General features: G+C 41.9%; 1 protein-coding gene and 1 pseudogene across 1 annotated transcript in view; both read right to left on the reverse strand.

The window, feature by feature from the left end:
• MDN1 (midasin AAA ATPase 1) overlaps positions 1 to 21,123 on the reverse strand; it is a 154,942-nt gene that overhangs the window by 82,225 nt on the left and 51,594 nt on the right. The window contains exons 21-35 of the mRNA XM_030859499.2: positions 19,111 to 19,258; positions 18,337 to 18,447; positions 16,255 to 16,406; positions 15,316 to 15,494; positions 14,002 to 14,210; positions 13,670 to 13,816; positions 12,233 to 12,374; positions 10,760 to 10,894; positions 10,539 to 10,677; positions 10,127 to 10,265; positions 9,693 to 9,823; positions 7,060 to 7,204; positions 5,140 to 5,269; positions 1,000 to 1,218; positions 142 to 339 (exon numbers count right to left, since the gene is read on the reverse strand). Coding sequence (XP_030715359.2) covers positions 142 to 339; positions 1,000 to 1,218; positions 5,140 to 5,269; positions 7,060 to 7,204; positions 9,693 to 9,823; positions 10,127 to 10,265; positions 10,539 to 10,677; positions 10,760 to 10,894; positions 12,233 to 12,374; positions 13,670 to 13,816; positions 14,002 to 14,210; positions 15,316 to 15,494; positions 16,255 to 16,406; positions 18,337 to 18,447; positions 19,111 to 19,258 — 2,324 coding nt within the window. The remainder of the gene's footprint in view (positions 1 to 141; positions 340 to 999; positions 1,219 to 5,139; positions 5,270 to 7,059; positions 7,205 to 9,692; positions 9,824 to 10,126; positions 10,266 to 10,538; positions 10,678 to 10,759; positions 10,895 to 12,232; positions 12,375 to 13,669; positions 13,817 to 14,001; positions 14,211 to 15,315; positions 15,495 to 16,254; positions 16,407 to 18,336; positions 18,448 to 19,110; positions 19,259 to 21,123) is intronic.
• LOC132593402 (mitochondrial import inner membrane translocase subunit Tim9-like) lies at positions 8,858 to 9,133 on the reverse strand (annotated as a pseudogene).

Raw genomic sequence — 21,123 nt, forward strand, 5'->3', positions numbered from 1 at the left:
TTATGATTACGCCAAGTCAGATTCTAACTCAGATTTCTAGTTCAAAAGTAATCATGATACAGTAAAGTTAAAAGTCACAATAAAGGTCAAGTATTTGTAAACCACAAGAAGAGAATCTTATTTATTTAAAATCATTCTTACCCCTTGGTATAAAAAATGGATGAATTCCCCAAAGGTTATCTATTGCAGTGAATTCTTTGGCTTTGAGTCTGTCATAAATCTTCAATTCGTTTTTCTGACTTTCTGTAAGTCGGACGACCTTGGAAAGTTTCTTGATTAGGAATTTCAGACATTCTTTGCGAGCCAAGAGAGCCGTACCAAACCCAGATGAAGTTACCCCTAAACGAAGAGGATCGGTCCATCAAACAACAGCAGGGCACCCAGCTTCACAACCACTCAGCAGGAACTCTAGGACGGGCTCCTGAATCACAGCCAAAATACGATTGCTAGTATAAGCAGCCCTAAGAAGGAGTGTGACTCCCCTCTCCCCACAACTGTCACGTCATCAATTCAGTAGCAGCTTATTCAGTAAAGCACTCCAGTCACTCTGTGAGAAATCAGTCTGGAGAAAAGAGTAACTAATATGGTACTTTTAGTCATGTGGGCTGTATTTCTAATTTTCATGGCTGAAAAAACTTAAACATTAAATTTAATAAAATTGTAGTAAGCTTAAAACCAACCACAGGATTCAGGCCCGTGAACTCTGAACGACCGCATTCAGAGGTGCCATGTGACGCTCTTCAGGAGCACAAGCGTTCCCAGCAGCCTTCTTTCTATCATAAGCGCTGCTTCACATTTACTAAATCCCTGGTCTATAAGCAATGAAAAGTTTTCGCGTATCTTTTACACCAATCGCCTCTCAAAAAGAGTAAAAGAACAAGAGAGCCACTGTGAGTCTTGGAAATGTTAAAGGCATCTGGCTCAGAGGTCTGGGCTTGCTCCACCTCACAGTCCCCTCTATCCTCACCCCTTGTTCTCACCAGCTAACAGACAACATACCTGAACCTATTCCATCTATGTACACCAGGCAGGCGGCGTGGACAAAAGACGTCACTGTGGAGATGGTCTCCGGCCTTTTCAAAGCAGCTTCCTCCCCCATTGTGTTCATGAAGTTAACCCAGGACAGGATATCTCTGATACTGACCACACACCTTCGGCCAAACTCCTGGTGGGTCAGCCAGTCAATGAAATCCAGCATCACCTCAGCTATGTCAGCCCCTAAGACACAAGAAAACAAAGGTATTTGCTGTTTGGGAAGACGCTGGACAGGGATTTGCAACCTGGGGCCCACTGATGGTTTAAAAGGGATCTATGTTTCATGAGATTATATGCAAATTTTTGTGAATGTACATTAATACTTTTTCTAAGCAAATGGGGTCCATGGCTTTAATCACATTCCCGTAGGGTTCAAGAACACATTCTACCCCTACCAAAACAAACAAACAAAAAAACACCAGAAAGAAAACTTTGAGAATTAAAGTCTAAGAAAGCACCCTGAAAACAGCTCAAAGAAATATTCATTTGGTTCATGTTCAGATATAATTTTGAAGACAAGACACAATGATTTTAGAAAACATACAGATTTATATATATTTTTAACTGATTCAGTGGAATGGGGATTATCATGATTCCAGTGGCATTCAGTCTAGGTTTTTTGTTTGTTTGGTCCATCTGTTCATCAATCACAATTTAGCAAATCAGAGGATTCACAAATTATGTTGCGTGGTTCAAGTTAATGACTATTCTAATTTTCACAATTTCATATTGTAAAATATTTGTCTGGAAACAAAATACTTAAGTCATACACAGACATTCAAAGCAATGACAATCAAATTTAGTAGAGTACTTCATATAACTTCTGAAGTCAATAGTAAACATTTATCTAAAAAGTATGAATACCAAGGAATGCTTTTTAAAAAGAAAATATGATGAGGAATCAGCACTGCTGTAATAAAAAGTAGACTATACAGTAACAGCTTTCAAGTTACACTGCAAACTGGTTAGAAGAAAAATACTAATTAGAGAAAAAAACACAAATCTTAAGACAGAACGTAAAATGACAACTCATGGGGGAAAGTCTAGTTAACAAGAGGAAAGAAATTAAATACTGTTTCAAAAGCTAGATGTTAAACATGAGTACCTGGATCCACATTTCAGAGTGGAAAAAATCTGAAGTAAATCAAGGACTTAAGGAAAATGAAATAATTTATCCATTAATAAAGAGAAATTAAATCATGACTATTAAAGAAACAGAAGATCATCAGAGATAAAGTGGATGGGATGGGTTCATATATGTATTTTTGTTTGTTTGTTTTGTTTTTTGCAGTACGCGGGCCTCTCACTGTTGTGGCCTCTCCCGTTGCGGAGCACAGGCTCCAGATGCGCAGGCTCAGCAGCCACGGCTCACGGGCCCAGCCGCTCCGCGGCATGTGGGATCTTCCCTGACCGGGGCACGAACCCGCGTCCCCTGCATCGGCAGGCGGACTCCCAACCACTGTGCCACCAGGGAAGCCCCATATATGTATTTTTTAACAACAAATATTGAAGATAATAGAAGACAGAAACCTACATGATAAATGTATTAAGGAATATTATGCAAAAATACACAAATAGCAATGTGTAAAATAATAGTTATTTTTAAATAAACTACAGAGAATGCTCCATTCACTAGTAATAAAAGAAAATGAAATTTTAGAATATCCATTAAATTAATAAGGATAAAATAATAGATTTCATTGTAATTAAAAAGAAAAAAAATGACGGGAATTCCCTGGCAGTCCAGTGGTTGGGACTCGACGCTCTCAGTATTGGGGCCTGGGTTCAATCCCTGGTTGGGGAACTAATTAGGTTGCTGGCAGCACTGTGAATGGGGCCAACTTTCTGGAGAGCAATCTGGCCACAACTAATGGGAGCTCGGAAGTTCCTAATTTCTACTTCTAGAAATACAACTCAAAGAAAAGCTCTGAACAATATGTCATTTTAATGAAAAGAGAATGCTTTGAGAAATACTGGTCAATGAGAGTTTGAGAATGGAAAAAGCAGCCCACATGCCCTTCAGAGATCCATTTTTTTAAAATACATCAATTTCATCAATACGTCAAATATAGAAAAGGTTTCATTACAGAATCTTTTTTTGTTATATTATCAATGTATGCATAATACTACTATAGAGATTTGTGAACCAAAAATAATAGAGAAAGTAAGTGGTACCCACAGTGGTATTTATATTTTCATTAAGACGATGCAGTAAATATATCTTAAATACCCTAAATCAATTTAGAATCCATAATAGTTGAAATATTAAATTCAGTGAATCATATATATCCTTAAAGAAAATCTGGGGAAAAGCTATGTCTAGTTTCCTTTTTTTTTTTTGGCAGTGTGCGGCTCGTGGGATCTTTGTTCCCTAACCAGGGATCGAACCTGTGCCCCTCTACAGTGGTAGCATGGAGTCCTAACCACTGGACTGCAAGGGAATTCCCTAATTTCCTGTTTTATATTACACAATTTAAAAAATGTTTTTATGCTGTGCCACCCTGATCCATTTCCAAATGAAAAGACTGATATAAATTATTAAGCCACTTCTCCCTCATGCTCCATGTTCCCTCAGGGTCTCTAATGCCTCCCCAGGGATGTCTGCTGCCATGCAGCCTGGAAAGCATGGAGTAAACAAGCTCCTTAAGGACAAGCCATAAGGCTCAGAGTAAGTCCTAGGGGTCCCAGTGCTTATGCCCTGTGGAGGAACAGTCTGCTCAGTTAAACATGAAAAGCACTGATGATGCAGCAAACGTGGCAGCTTAACAGCAGTTGTATCCTCCGCCATTCTTATCACAATCCAAGTAGCTCAGAAGAGTAAGCAGTCCATATGAGATTCAGAGGTTACTTCCTTGGGCGACCCAGTCCCAACCCAGAGCCGAAAGACAAACCATGCCAGCTTAACAATTTCTGTCTTCTCTTTTTACTTGAATTTTCACCATAAATGCACCAATGCACACAACCAAGGTAACACACAAGTTCTGATTGTGGGCTATAGACCAATATTATTGGACCACCTGGGAACTTGTTAGGAAGGCAAATTCTCATGCCCTACACCAGACCGACTGAATCAGAAGCCCTGGGTGCAGGGCCCTGCAAGCTGTATTTAAACAAGTTGTCCAGGTGAGTTTGGGAGTCGCAGGCTTAGTCAATTCTGCACCACTGAGTAGCTGTGATATTGGTGGAGCCAGGGGAACTCCAGCTGTTCAGACAGCACTGTGTACACCCGTGAATACTGAGGTTCAGTAAAGGCCCTTCTTAAAAGGAAGTCTGTGCTCAGGTGACTAAAGAGCCGATCTTTCCTAATATACCACAGATGAGGCTGGGACCCATGCACCTACTCTCCACAGCCATCCTACCTATTTTTGAAGCTGTGCTTTAGCATGCCTTTAAAAAGCTGAACATATCCAAGAACCTCAATCTCAAAGAAGCAGACATCCTTTTATATTCTTTAAGACAGAGAGGCAAAATGATCCAAAAAACTACTTGTATTAGGGTTTGTATTAAGGCTTAGAACCAGATCTATGTCCTAAATTTAGCCCATTCAATGCCGAGAATATGGGATTAATCAGGGCAATCTAGGCTCAATTTGAAAAAAAAAAAAAAAAAGTATAATAAATGTTTTGGCTCTTACTGGATATTTTAAGAATTATTAAATTTAGGTTACAAGTCTATGCGAATTTTTAAAATACTACTCTATTTTCCTTGTGCTTGAAATTTTCATAATAAAAGGAAAATTTAAAATAAAATAAAGTGACAACTACTAAGGAAATGCAGTTTAAAATTCTATGAACATTTTCTAACGGTGGTAATGATTAAAATTTAAACCACATTTCCTTATCTTTAGCCAACAAATACGCCTTATATATAAAGATGGCCGACAGGTGAAACAATCAGAAAGCTAAAACGTAGTAACCCAGTGATGGAAGCAAGGTGAAGAAGGGGTACTTCGGTAGAGGGCAATAGGCTAGTATCACGTCTTCTTTAGATCTATTTGTTATCACTTCTCCATAGAACAGGCCATACACACCTACTGCTAAACATGCTATTTCCCTCCCTCCAACACACACACACACCCCACCGGCACCACCCGAGCACTCTCACCTTTATGATCTGTTCTGCCCAGAGACAATCCTGGGCGAAGATTATGGCTGATAATCTGAGTTAAGTCTTCACGGCTTGTGCTTTGAGGGCACCATATTTCTGTAAAACGGTTTCTTAAGGCAGGAGACAGCTACAAAGAACACAAATTCTAATGTGAATTTAATACCTATGAGGAAAGCTAGAAAACAAATCCTTTGAATGAATGCTGGCTGTGAATGTGGCAGGTGCCCAATGCTTCTTTTATCACCTCTACTACTGTCTATAATTCACTGAACACCTATTGGTCCAGCTCCTTCCACATGTCATCTCATTATCTCCACCACACTCCCCGAGCTCGTACTACCACCCCTTTCTTTATAATCATGGTAGAGAACTTCAAGGTCTTATAGAGTCTGTGGTGCAAGAAGGATTCAGCCCCCACAGATGACTTCCAAACCCCAACACTTCCCCCTAAGCAAAGGCCCTTCCCTTTACTTTCCCTTCAGCTACTTGACTGGTGGTTTGGAGAAAATAAACGCTATCTTCCCATGGGGGAGAGCTGTCTGAAGTAGAAGGAGAAAACTTTGATGCGGCTCAAAGGGAGTGAAATTGCAAACAGGTATATATTTACCTCTTGTATGACAAAGAACTGTTTAGTCCTCCAGTCTCAGGGCCTTTGCCCTCAGTCTGGATTCATCCTACCCTCCCCCTAGGTCAGATAACACCCGCTCACAAAAGTTCACCAACGATTTTCTTTTACTGGACAGATCAACTCCATCCTCCGCCTACCTGGCCTAGCACAGCAGGACCAGGAGCAACGCCTGGACCCAGGAGCAGCTCAGCAAAGGCACCAGGGGTTGCATGTGCTGCTCAGCACCATCCCGGCTGAGCAGGATCATGGTTCCAGGATCCCACCTCCCTCTGCAGCAAGGCAGGCAGAACCAAAAGCTATCTTTCCCTTCGGTAAAAGCCGGCAATCTCTGTCTAAAACAAACTTAAGCTAACCTGACAGGCAAGTTAACACATACAACCTTGAAATCAGATCTTTCTGTGCTATTTCCATGTGCCGCAGCGCCTGTTTTCATACTTTGAAACTGTGCTGTATGTTATTTCTTCCCTCCAGTACATTTCCCAAAGCACAGTGATCATCTTTCTTCTTATGCTACTGAGGAAAATCAGGCCCTAAATATCATTTTCACATTTCAGGCAGCCACCAAGTTATCAAGAATCTTAACTACTTTCACTCCCGATCAACCCATTTCTGCTCATCATCCTGACCTACTACCACACTACCCTTTCCCTAACTTGAACACACCAGGGTCCCACACACAACGCAGACTTCTCCACTGAGAGGCTTCATGAGCCTGGAAGCCGTGGGGCTTGGGGGACCCTCATACCACCTTCTGAACAGAAGAAATCACCCTCACCCTTTCCTTTACCAACAGTCTGAGGGGGACCCACATGAGCCCTGAGGGAACAGATACTCTCCACCTGCAAAACCAGGACAGGATCCTGGCTGTGACTGCTTTTTTGTCACTTTAAGTCATTCATATCACCACTCTCGTGTTTAACAGAGTAGACTCTAGAAGCAGAACGGGAAAATAAACTTCAGTTTCAACTTTTCTCATCCATAAAACTAGCGTAATAACTTCCACACAGAGCTCTCATGAGACTTTGTTACCTTAAGGTATGTAAAAAGCCAGGCAAAGTGATTGAAATAATGAAATTTCAGGCACATACAAAAGTGAGACATCAAATAAGGAAATGTTTTATCTGTCAGAATTATTTTTCAAGCTTATAATGACTCTTTCTGGATTTTTATCTTTTACTCAGTTTTTACCACATAAAATTCCAGACCCATTTTTACATACTGTATTTATGGGTACAGTGAGCTGAGGTCAAAAGGCAGAAAAAAATTATGCTTCAAGAACACAGTTTTACCTCTTTCTTCCCAAAGTCACCCCCGGGGTTCATGGTTGCCAAGATACGGAATTTCTTCCCAGCAGTCAACAGCTCTACCTCATTATCCTTGTCCTCTAGGTTGCCTTTCTCAGCTAATAACAGAGACTTTTCCACTTCGAGGACACTAGAAGAAAAATTGGAGAATGTCAGATTAGAAAAGCCTTCTGTATTCTATTTTGTGGTCTTCAGTGTTCTCAAAAAGGAAAAAAAAAGTCATCTCCTTTGCTGAGCTTTCACTTTAGTTAATGGTTTCCTGCCACAAACTTCAAAGTGAATAGTTATCCCTATTCCTATGTAGTGGAACAACAGTTCTGATCAAAAGAAAAAGAATTCCTTTTCCCACTTACGTCAAGACACTTGTTTTAAAAAATGGGAGCATAACTTCCCTGGCAGCACAGTGGATAAGACTCCACACTCCCAATGCAGGGGGCCTGGTTTTGATCCCTGGTCAGGGAACTAGATCCCACATGCATGCCGCAGCTAAGAGTTCGCATGCTACAACTAAGGAGACCACGTGCTGCAACTAAGGAGCCGGTGAGCCACAACTAAGACCTGGCACCACCAAATAAATAAATATTTTAAAATAAATTAAATAAAAAATGGGAGCCTAGCATGCAAACGTTCATGGCAGCATTATTCACAGATATAGAAACAACCCAAGTCCCAAGAAGAGGTGAATAGATAAAAAAATATGGTATTATCTACACAATGAAATACTATGAGGAACAAAAAGGAACACACTAACGATATAGGCTATACTATGGAGGGACCTCAAAACATTGACGCAAAGTTAAAGAAGAGACCACTTATATGAAATCTCCTGAAAAGACAAATCTATACAGACATGAAGTGGATGAGGAGTTGCCTGGAGCAGGAGGTGGCATCAAAGATAAACTGTAAATGCACAGGAGGGATGCTACTGGGATGATAAAAATGTAAACTGAAGTGTGGTGGCTGCAAAACTCAGTAAATTTACTAAAACTCGAATTAGGGGACGTCCTGGCGGTCCAGTGGTTAGGACTCTTGGCAATCGCACTGCTGGGGCCCGGGGTTCGCTCTCTGGTCGGGGAACTAAGATCCCACAAGCCGCGCGGCGTGGTCACCGCCCAACTCCCCAGCCCCCCCCACAAAGAAACAACCCCCCCCCAAAAAAAAGAAAGAAAGAAAAAAAATAACTTATTGAATTATACATTTAAAACAGGTACACTTCATGATATGTAAATTATACCTCGATAAAGAGAGAAACACAGGTATTCATCAAGATTCACACTGATCTGAGGTTTTCTGTTTTGGGTTTTTTTTTTTTTTTCTTTTTCTTTTTGACCGGGCAGCTTGTGGGATCTTAGTTCCCCGACCACGAAATGAACCAGGGCCCTCGGCAGTGAAAGCGTGGAGTCGTAACCACTGGACTGCCAAGGAAGTCCCTGTTTCGTTTTTTCCCCCCCAGGTTATTTCCATTTATTTTACTTTTAGTAATATAATTTTTTTCCTATCTCATGACTGAACACCTATTTTGAAGAAACAATGGTTTATTTTTCTAATCAAGTGACCAAGCTGCTGAGTCTTAAGGTCTCAACAAATGCTGCATCTTACTATTTTCATTGCACAACAAGACTTATTTTGATTACTCTGGTAAATAGCAATTTTGCTTCTCCAGTGGTTCTTATTTGCCAGTCAGGACAGATGGCTGGTTCACACGGCAGCTACTGCTTTCGGGCGGTTTCTGTTAGGTGAGCCCTCATTTCCGGTATCTCATCAGGGATCCGTCCATCAGGACTTATCTACGTGGTTGGCCAAGGCATCCTGCACTGGCTATCAGGGCTTCATTCTGTTGAACAGGATATTCCTGAAATCTCATTGATATCCTTCGTGTCATTTTTAAACATTTCTGGAAGCAATGTTCTGAGCAGGTGAGGTCACTTCAGGCTTTACTTCTCTTGTCCTGAAGTCTTTTACACTGCAAAAAGCAGGTTTACCGTAGGCTTACTGTGTAGGTTTTGAGAAACTTCTTAAACTGTTTTATCTGATCAGATTTCAGTATTTGTGCAGCCATGTTCTTTCAGTACGTTCACTAGTCACCTTTTCTGATGCATGAGTTTCCTTTCTGTTCTGGAAAGGCATCTTTGCTTGAATGTCTCCAGCAAAGCCTGATTTCTTACTCAAGCACATGCTCTCACATCCGACACCAGTATGCGGCTAGGGGGCTATGTGGCCAGCCAAGTCTGGTGTGGAGGGTCAGCGTCCTGGTCTGGGGTTTTGAGAGGCCTTACAGCTGTAACATCCAGGATTTTGATTCTAGTTCTTTGAAAAAAAAATTAAGATAATGGCCACATAATTTGCCTTAAAAAAGAATTTTAACTTGGGCTTCTTTGTTTTAGCCCTATCCTCCCATAGTCCCATCTTTCTGATTATTCATAGCTAAACAGAAAAACTAGGTCTCTTAAAGACACTGAGTGCTAAAGCCAAAAAAAGCAATAGCTCATCATCATTTTCAAATATTTACTGAATACAGTGTACCTATGAAGAACATTACTGTGCACAAGAATTAATATCTATAAAATCCAGACCAGCAAAAGCATCAAACACAGGGTAAACCTCTTACGCTCGTGTACCTGTTGAGTCTTTCCAGGACAGAGTCGTCGGCTAGGGAGATCTCATCCAAGAGGAAAAAGCCGTCCTCCTTCATGGCCAGAACCAGAGGCCCATCATGCCACTCAAAGAGTCTTGATGTGTCAATTTCTTCCTACAATTTGGAAAAGAAGAGGGTGAAATTAAAGGGCAGGCGGCTCCACAAGAGCCACTAGCTACACACGTAGCTAGTGGGCGTCTGCTGGAGTTGCTCTGCAGAAAACAAAGACTGGAGAACAGGAATGGATCTCGCATAACAGGATGCTTGTGGAGGTCCCTTGTAGACCAGTGAAAATTTGAAGATAAGGTATGTATCAAACCTGTACGCCCCACCAGGAATAAAATCCCACAGTTGACTCTCGCACAGAGCTCACTACAATTCTTTAAATGAACATGTTATCATTTGCTCAGGACAAACCTTGTCATTTGGCTTCTGTCTCATGGGTCGCAACCCCCCCAAGAAGTCCGACGTCTCCATGTGTAAGTGGCAGTTGACTGAGTATAATTTCTGCTTTGCCAAGGCCGCAAACACTTGACAGATAGTAGTTTTCCCACACCTGTTAAGAGATACACACCAGATTAACAAGGAGCATGAATTCCAAATACACACCCACGAACACCCCAGTCAACAAGAGAGGGGAGCTCTGGCCACAGACACTGCTGGCCAACACAGGGCATCTAGCCACACAGGGCGCCTGCCCCTTGGCTCAGTGGGCCCTTCCCCAAAACACAGCACCCTACCATGTCTCTTATCCAGAAGGGCACACACTGCATGAACTCTACTGAATTGAACTGAACCCTCAAAACGAGTTACTGTCTCCCCACTTTACCCAGTGTCTCCAACCAGCAGCACTGGTTCACCGAATTCCAGCGCCCTTCCCACCAGCATCGCCAGTCTCCGCATGCCCTTGGTCCACACGACGTGGCTGAATTTAGCCTCCAATGTGGATATCTGAGTAGACAATTTACCTATCAAAGGCAGAGTACATATTTAGGTTCTAATATGAATACAACTCAATTTATTCTCCTCTGGATGTGATGGCCTACTCACTCAGCAATTTTAGGAGATTTTCTTTGGAGAAGAGGGATTGAGGACACAATTTTTTCTTGAAATGTTTTTCAAGGACTTCTTGAATCACATCAACCTCCTCCTGCTTCCTGACCCGGCCTGCCAGAAGCATAAAACCTTGAAAGAAAAAGAAAAGGAACCGTCAAGTGTCAATACCAAGGGACACTGATACTATGGAGCATTAGCTGCTGGGAAGAGGAAACCTGAAGAACTACTTTGGAAAACCAGGAGAACTTACTACAACTAACGATATGCCTGCCCTCTGCCTTGGCAACACGACTTCTAGGTAATCCAACACAAATGAACTCATGTGCACCAAATGACACTCAGGAATGTTCAGAGCAGCTTTTCTTTCTAATAGCTAAAAAGCAGAAATGACCCAAATGTCCATCAACAAGAGAACAGACAAACATATCACGGTATCTCCCATACAATGGGTTACAACACAGTAATAATTTAAAAGGAATGAAGTCCTGATGTACAAAACAGCATGGCTGAATCTCACATTAGATTGAGTGAAAAGAAGCCAGACACAAGAGTACATACTGCATGATACTATTTAGATGAAGCACAAGCTCAGGCAGAATCCATCACTGGTGACAGATGTCAGAGCAGCGATTATCTATCTCTAGGAGTTAAGGCTGGCAAGAGCCATGAAGGAATCTTCTGAGGTACTGGAAATATCCTAAATCTTTCCCGAGGTGGTGATTTACCTGGGTACCCACCTATGTAAAAATACATTAAGCTGCACATGAAATAACAGAGCACTTTACCCCCTTTACTGTTACATTTTATGTTATACCTCGATAAAGAAAGTTTAAAAAGGGGGCTCCTCCCTGTACTCTTTCCCAGCGAAGAGAAAATGTAACTCTCATGGGTTAGTTTTATTTCCTCCCCACGCTTAGTAACCACCCTGTTAAGGACTCATCAAGACTTTTCAATTCAGAAGATTCAGAAAGGCTTTCTATGCTAGCACAGAGAGGAACATACAAATTCTTCCCATTGATTAAACCAAAGTAACAAACCTGAGTCTCAGATGACGTAACTACCTTGGCTCAGAACTCTGGTATTATCCAACCCGTCAGTTTTCTGTACGTCTCTAAGGCGCAAACATAACTCTCCATGGTCACCACAATGCAGATAAAAGGTGCTCAAAGACCCCCACCAACCACCTGCCTAAACTCCTAAAGGCGTTATGTCCATATCCTGACTCCCACAGGGAGCCACCTGAAGCTAAGAGTGAGAAAACCTTAGCAACCAAAACATAACAGCACAGAGGCCTGCAGAAATAGGACCACTTACAACATCAGTCAGGACTTGAGGGAGAACAGCTCTGTTCCTGCAATGCCTAGTAAAATATACATACTGACGACAATTTGGGCAAGATTTGTTGTAATAACACAGCATGCAATCTGCCCTACGTCCACAGTTACAGAGCATGTGCTGAGAGCATACCATCGTTGGCTAAGTGCTGCAACCAGTCATACTCTTTCTCCGTCTGCTCAGCCAATCTGTATCGCTCAGCCCATCGGAACAGATCACGGAGGGTGATGAAGCCTTGCTTTCCAGCAAACACTGAAGAACCTCTGCGATAGGACTATTAAAGGACCAAAACAAATGAAAAAGGGCAATGGCAAGCGTACAGTACAACTTATACAAAATTCCTGACAAATTTAAGCTCCCATAAAAATGATTCATTCCACTAAGATTAATTTTTCTTAAATGTAAAGGGACTGCAGGGCTTCCCTGGTGGCGCAGTGGTTGAGAGTCCACCTGCCGATGCAGGGGACGTTAGCTCGTGCTCCGGTCCGGGAGGATCCCGCGTGCCACAGAGCGGCTGGGCCCGTGAGCCATGGCCGCTGGGCCTGAGCGTCCGGAGCCTGTGCTCCACGGCGGGAGAGGCCACAGCAGTGAGAGGCCCGGGTACCACAAAAAAAAAAAAAAAAAAAAAAGTAAAGGGACTGCAATCGTTTGAAGATAAATGTTCAAACCCATGTGTAAGTAAAAAACATAACAAATAATGGAATTCCATCTCATGTAACACATAGAAAACAATTACAAATAATAATACAAATAGTGGCAAACACGCAGGAAAATTAATCCCCCAGTGTGGGACCACAGTAGTAAGAGTGGCAATTATTAGCTTTCTAGGAAGTAATTTAACAGTGTATAATTCTGATAAAAACCACTTTTAACCCCATAAAATAAATGGGATATTCTTGGGACTTCCCTGGTGGTGCAGTGGTTAAGACTCCACGCTCCCAATGCAAGGGGTCCGGGTTCAATCCCTGGTCAGGGAACTAGATCTCAGATGCATGCCGCAACTAAGAGTTTTTGCATGCCACAACTAAGGAGTCCACAAGCCGCAACTAAGGAGCCCACGACTGCAACTGAGGAGCCCATCTGCCGCAACAAATAAATAAATAAATGACGAGTAAGTTCTGGGAAATCTTTAGGAAAAAAGGGGGGAGGGACATTCTTAAAAAAAAAAAAACAAACTGTAGCTTTGTAGAACTGAAAAGGGAGAGCCACACATAAAGGATCTCTTTTAGTTATGTCCACTCAAGGATTACACCCATTTAAAAAACAAAAACTGCAGTTTGTTGATGCCAAATTCCAACCTAAGTAAAATGTTCCATATTATCCACAAGTAGGGAACTGTCATCACATATAATTATCAGAAAAATTTTAACATGGTATTAAATTGCCAATTTACAACACAAAACCAAAAACTGGATATTAATGGAATGAGTTTTAAAGATCAGATCCTTACTCTGAAAAAAATAATAAATGGGTGGATGGGCTGTTTCTACCCCAGGGAGCCTCAGATTCTGACCACCAAATCTAATCAACACAGTCCATTTGAAGCTAAGTGATGGAGAGATGGGATACCTGAAGCTCCAGCATGACTTTAACCAACTTGCTGCAGTAGGAGGGTGGCAAGCTACACCGCTTGTGCAAGATTGTTTCCAACTCAGAACTAGGCAGTTCATCAAAGTGCAATTCCACAAATCGATTCCTGAAGGCTCTAGAAAGCATCTGGGAAATGCACAGAAACAACATGATACAAAGGACCTTTTCATTTAATTTCCAAAATGTATGCTCTGCTATTCACCACAAAAAGAAAAATCCTTCAACAGAGGTAAAAACATCTCAGTGTTACCAAGACGACTTTTCTACTCGATTCGGTAAAAAACAGGAGTAAGGGGGCAAATGCTACACACCTTTCTGCCTCCGTAAAGTCCTGGGGGATTCTGGGTAGCAAAAAGCATGAAGCGAGGATGTGCTTTAACAACTTCTTGTGTTTCTGTTACGAGCAATTCACGGTTATCATCCAACAGTCTGTTCAGTGCCTCTAGCACATCGGTAGGGGCCAAATTTAACTCATCTAAAATAATCCAATAGCCCTTTCTCATAGCATCAATAAGAACACCTTAGAGGAAATACATACTGAAAATTAGTGCATAAATTAGTCCAAAGTTTTTTTAAAAATGTTATATACAAATCAACAAATCCTAGATTATCATTAAATTTCAAAGCAAATTATTCTCTGCAGCTAGTCATGTCCCCAAATAATTTGTGGTTGTATCAAGGAAGCATAATTTTCAATTAAACATACTCCGTTTTATTTTTTATTATTTTTTATTTTTTTTTGCGGTACGCGGGCCTCTCACTGTGTGGCCTCTCCCATTGCGGAGCACAGGCTCCGGACACACAGGCTCAGCAGCCATGGCTCACAGGCCCAGCCACTCCACAGCATGTGGGACCTTCCCAGACCGGGGCATGAACCCATGTTCCCTGCGTCGGCAGGCAGACTCTCAACCACTGCGCCACCAGGGAAGGCCACTCCTTTTTATTTTGCACAAAGGGGGAGCCAAAGTTGATGAATATTACATTCACAACTTACTTTTTCCCCTGAAGTCTACTTTCATTTAAGTCACCACATTCTCATCTATTCTCAGCTTCCCTCTGTTCAATGCTTACCCCTCTTCTGATTCTCTAGGAAATGATGTAGTTCAACTGCACTCTTCAAAACTAGGCCCCAGGACTTCCCTGGTGGTGCAGAGGCTAAGAATCCACCTGCCAAGGCAGGGGACACAGGTTCCATCCCTGGTCTGGGAAGATCCCACATGCCACGGAGCAACTAAGCCCACGTGCCACAACTACTGAAGCCCATGCACCTAGAGCCCGTGCTCCACAACGAGAAGCCACCGCAAAATGAGAAGCCCGCGCACCACAATGAAGAGTAGCCTCCGCAACTAGAGAAAGCCCGCGTGCAGCAACAAAGACCCAACACAGCCAAAAATTAATTAATTAATTAATTTTTTAAAAAGCAAAAAAAACCTAGGCCCCAGTCCTGTGTACAGCCAACAAGGTTCGTCTGGCTCAAAGGAAGCTGGGGCCCTAACCATCACCCTTTAACCATCACATAGCTCAGGGAGAAAGAAAAAACAGCTATTATGGCGTCCATCCTGTGCCTCAACTGGAAAGGATGAAAATTGTTTGAGGAGACCCAAGAAATAGAATTACAACCTTACCTTCTTTAAACATGAGCTTCCCTGAGGAGTCGGATGTGTAACAACCAATGTACTCCTGAATATCTGTGTGCTCGTGGTTGTTAATACGCACACAGTGGTTACCAGTAGCTGCGGCCAGCCACCGTATCAGGCTTGTTTTACCCACTGATGTCTCTCCCTGAATCAGCACTGGATATGTTCTTTAAAGGATCAGCCAATAAAGCAATTAAAAAGAGAAAAAAAAAGACAGAAACCAGAATTAAATCATGTAGTATTTAAAAAAGAACAACTATAACATTTAACATCTTCATAAGAGAACATTTTTATATACCTATGTACTACTAATAGAACGTTTCTTAAGCCCTGAGAAGTTTCTATGTAAAAATGCTTCCTCAGGGGCTTCCCTGGTGGTGCAGTGGTTGAGAGTCCACCTGCCGATGCAGGGGACACGGGTTCGTGCCCCGGTCCGGGAGGATCCCACATGCTGCGGAGCGGCTGGGCCCGTGAGCCATGGCCGCTGAGCCTGTGCGTCCGGAGCCTATGCTCTGCAACGGGAGGGGCCACAACAGTGAGAGGCCCGTGTACCGCAAAAAAAAAGGTTCCTCAGAAACTACCGAGGAAAGTAATTCCAGCCTCTCTTGCACTAGTGAGAAACAGTAAGCGGGAGTAACTGTTACTCACTGAACAAGTAATGGGTAATGAGTATCCATCAGCAAAATACTAAAAAGCAACCTTAATGATGGCCAATATAATCTGTGTCCATATTGCTCCCACCAAAGGTACAACTAGAAACGATGTTTTGTGTCTGGAGAAAAGTGACAGGATTGACTTAGAAAATAATTATTCACTCAGCCAATGAATAATAATAGAGCCCTTTGAAAGTTCAGCAAGTAGGACTAGACTTTCAGCAATGCCTATGCTGGTAAGACAACAGAGCAGTGTTAGAAAAGGTCCACACACCCTGCAGAGACCACTCGGACTATGTCTCTCAGGTTCAGCTTGACGGAAGACGTGAGGATATATGTCTCATCTATTGTAGGTTCCTTGTCTCCCACCGAAATCCAGTAGCCTTCCACCTGGATAAGTCGACCTCCTTTTGGTTCTGGAATAGGCTGAAAGACACAAGAGTTAGAGAAATAACCCACAGACCCACGACAACTATGGCTTTCAGAGAGGGGTGTAAAGTGGGAAAAAAACTGTCACCAAGAATGCTGCTTGTTCTGGATGCTTTCAACATTAAAACCCACAAATGAACATGAAAAAAAATTACTTTGAGGAAGGAGAACAAAATGGCGACATGTACTGGTTTTAAAATTCAGGTGGGGTTAGGTAGATATGGGGGAAAACTTGAATGAAAATAATTTCTCAGATAGTTTATGACTCAGTTCTCTTCTCTCATCTACCAAACATCCCACTCTAAGTATTTTGGTCAAAAACATGTATTTCATACAAACCACATTCCCAAAACATAGCCAGTGTTGTATTGGGGCGGGGAGAGGGGGGCGCTATGCACTACTATGTTCTGGATCCCCTAGAAGACATTAAAAATAAAAGCAACCCTCCAGAGAAACTAATCTGTTAAGGATAATACTGTAGATGATGGCATAACCTTTTGAAGGTATGGTGGAAGTTAAGTTGATTGATACAAAACTGCCATTTTTATAGATCAAAAATGGTCAAATGGTGGTCAGATACATAGCTATAGAAAAGTGCTCTTCTAGAACATTTAGCCCCCTGACTTGAAGCCACAGTTGTAGGCACTGCTTTTAAGGACTTCTCAGTTGGGCAGAAGAGCAGTGAGAAAAAAGAACTGTTAAGCCACCATCATATATAAGCATGAGGAAAGCATACAAAAAAATAAGTGGAGGGGAATGGTAATGCGATAATAATCGAAGCAAGCTTGAGTATTTTCTCAGCATTGTCACAGTTTACCAAAAGTATATATTCATGTGTTACTTGTATAATTTTTTAAAAGGAAAAAACATTGAATCCAAAGTACCCACAATCCCAATGGCTCTTTCTTCCTAAAGAGCAAGCAATAGACAAACAAGTCAGTTTGTGAGCCAGTTTCTCTCAGCCTCTTTCAATCCCATGTTATTTTGTGATTTCCTGTCAAACTGGAACGGTTATTGTGTATAATAGAAACAAGAAAAGGAAAGGGGAAAAAAAGCCCAACCATCAGTCAGAAGGGGGGGTGTGCAGATAAACTGTGGCACAAGCTTCCAATGAAATGCTATGTGACAATTAGAAAGCACGTCACTCACAGTGATCTGTGGTACAGACATAAAAATATATCCAGGATATAGTTAGGTTAAGAAAGGAAACTACAGAACATTCTTATGAGACGGTTTCATTTATATTACTTATATTACATATATACAGGCAGACCTTGGAGATTTTCCAGATTTGATTCCAGACTACGGCAATAAAGCAAATATCACAATAAAGCCAATACGGCAATAAAGCCAGTCACACAAATTTTTTGGTTTCTCAATGCATATGAAAGTTATGTTTACACTGTACTACAATCTATTAGGTGTGCAGTAACATGTCTAACAAAGATGTATGTATCTTCATTTTAAAATGCTTTATTGCTAAAAATGCTAACCATCACTGACAACATAGGGTTGCCACAGACCTTCAATTTGTAAAAAACTGCAGTATCTACTAAGTGCAATAAAGCAAACTGCAATAAAGTGAGGTATGCCTGTATTAGAGTTTACCTTGATAAATCTACACACACATATATTAGAATTTGAATATATAAAAAAGGTTTTTTAACTTTTAAATATATATATATATATGTAAACACACACACACACACACACGATTTAGATGGAAAGGACTAACTATAGTGTTTAAATCTCCAAAGATCAGGATTATCAGGAATTTTCACCACCTATGTTAAAATTTTGTGGAACAAACTGACAACTTTTATAATTAGAAACAAGTTTTGCAAAAAAAACCAAAACCAAAATCAAAACAGCTAACAATTTGATATTTCAGCCTTTCATTTAAGTCAAAAATCAAAAAAGAACCTACCTGCTTCAGCAGACTTTTAACATTGCCAGAAACAATGTGCTGACAGATGAGCTTCTGAACTATTGGGTGTGATGCCCTGTCAAGCTGTGTTAAGAAACCCAAACAAAAGCCCTAGAGAAAACACAAATACATGTAACACTATTTATCCTTCTGCAATAACAGGCCAACTTATTTCAGAAACAAAATTCAACCTCTCGGGTGGCGCTGGTGCCCGGAACAACTTTTTTTTTTTAAAGAATGTATTTTTTATTATTTATTTTACTTTATTTTAATTAATTAATTAATTAATTGGCTGCGTTGGGTCTTCATTGCTGTGTGCAGGCTTTCTCTAGTTGCGGCGAGCAGGGCCTATTCTTCGTTGCAATGCGTGGGCTTCTCATTGTGGGGGCTTCTCTTGTTGCGGAGCACGGGCTCTAGATGCGCGGGCTTCAGTAGTTGTGGCTCACAGGCTCTAGAGCCCAGGCTCAGTAGCTGTGGCGCACGGGCTTAGATGCTCCGCAGCATGTGGGGTCTTCCTGGACCAGGGCTTGAACCTGTATCCCCTGCATTGGCAGGTGGATTCTTAACCACTGCGCCACCAGGGAAGCCCCAGAACAACTTTTAAATGGGACACAATGGTAGAAAAAGGGCAGGGTAGTTCCGGTATGAAAAGTTCTGAGCTCATCTGACTAAACAGAAAACACTGGCAACCCTGGCATGGGCATCCCCACTTGCTCCTTCCCCATGGTGTGCCCATCCAACAAGCTCCCAACCAAACACAGACTGTACAAAGACCTCATAGAGCGAGCGCTGGATGTTGCCACACGGATTGGAGGCTGCAAATCGCAGGGCCCTACAGAGAGTCCGAAGGCTGTAGTGAGGTCTATGGCCGGTCCCATCCACCAATTTTGTCCCAGACTCCTTCCGCACAGCTGTATAGAACCTACAGAGAGGATGCAGTTCAAAAGATTTATTTTATTAACTAATAAGCCCTACTATTTTGCTGTTGTTCCCATTTCTCTACAAAAGGACCAAAAGGCATTTTTATAGATTAGATGGCCAAGCTTACATACAACTTCTTAGAGCATCAAAAATAATAAAATGAATATTGATCAATTTCCCTTAGGATGGAAAGAGGAGAAAGGTGAGATGTGTCTGATTTTTTAAGGGAATGGTAGTGAGATATGAGAGGCCCTTAGCAAGAATATACTGAATCCAAACACAGGGTTCCAAAGTCGGCTTTAATATGAGGGTCAAATGAAGTCCCTGGGTAATCTCTAATGGTGATGGATAAGCACACAGAAAACAAAAGTAATGGTATTTTAAAAGAAAGTCTACAGATACGGTTATAATCAACAATGACAAAATGTTAAAAAGCATGATGATATGGTGACCATTTCTAATTTCATTACTACATAATTTAGAAGTCCAGAAGATGACAAGAGGGAAGAAGTTTCAGACTGAAACATCAAGTGCAAATCTCAAAAATTCATGAAGGACTTCCCTGGTGGTGCAGTGGTTAAGAATCCACTGCCAATGCAGGGTACATGGGTTCAAGCCCTGGTCCGGGAAGATCCCACATGCCGTGGAGCAACTAAACCCGTGCGCCGCAACTACTGAGCCTGCGCTTTAGAGCCCGCGAGCCACAAATGCTGAGCCCACACGCCGCAACTACTGAAGCCCACATGCCCAGAGCCTGTGCCCGAAACAAGAGAAGCCACCGCAATGAGAAGCCTGTGCGCCGCAATGAAGAACAGACCCCGCTTGCCGCAACTAGAGAATGCCCAACACACAGCACCAAAGACCCAAAGTAGCCAAAAAAAAAAAAAAAAATTCATGAAATTCATGATCATATGCCACAAGATCAAGTATAACCAAACATGTGTCAGAGATGAAACCCAAGGGACTTCCCTGGTGGTACAGTGGATAAGACTCCACACTCCCAATGCAGGGGTCCCAGATTCAATCCCTGGTCAGGGAACTAAATCCCACATGCATGCAGCAACTAAGAGTTCACACGCCACAACTAAAGAGCCCACCTGCCACAGCTAAGACCCAGTGCAACCAAATAAAGAGATAAAACCCAAGTTCTTGCCCCAATGAGATCTGTCTTCCCTCCTTGCAATCTAGCTAGACATTCTTTCTTTTGTAGAAAGACTCCACATTCCAGAAGTGGGTTTTTATATATGGGACATGAACCTCTTGTACTATCAGTTTTTTTTTTTGTTTTTTTTTTTTTGCTGTACGCAGGCCTCTCACTGTTGTGGCCTCTCCCGTTGCGCAGTACAGGCTCCGGACACGCAGGCTCAGTGGCCATGGCTCAGTGGCCAGTCCCTCCGCGGCATGTGGGATCCTCCCGGACCGGGGCACGAACCCGTGTCCCCTGCATCGGCAGGCAGACTCTCAACCACTGCGCCACTAGGGAAGCCCTATTAGCATTTTATAAGAGCCACACTTTAGCCACACTGCTTTATCTCCAGCTTTTTGAATTTTAACTACACATATTTACGCTTTTGTCTAAATATTCTTGGCTAACAAAAAGTGCTCTGATTTTAAAATGTGGTGTGACAAACCACTCCGAAGCCCTTTGACAAATACCTCTTTGACTAACCTATTTAAAACCGGGCTCCAAGTTTTATTTTCTAACCAGCATTTTGCTTTATATGTTCTTTTTCTTCACTTATCACAACCAAAAATAACAGTATTTACTGATTATCTTCACCTGTAGAATTAAAGCTCCCTGAAAAGAACCAAGATTGTCTGTTTTATTTATAACTGTATCCCTATCATCTGAGCCACTCAATAACT

Source organism: Globicephala melas, chromosome 14, assembly GCF_963455315.2.
Source record: "Globicephala melas chromosome 14, mGloMel1.2, whole genome shotgun sequence".
Taxonomy (NCBI): Eukaryota; Metazoa; Chordata; class Mammalia; order Artiodactyla; family Delphinidae; genus Globicephala; species Globicephala melas.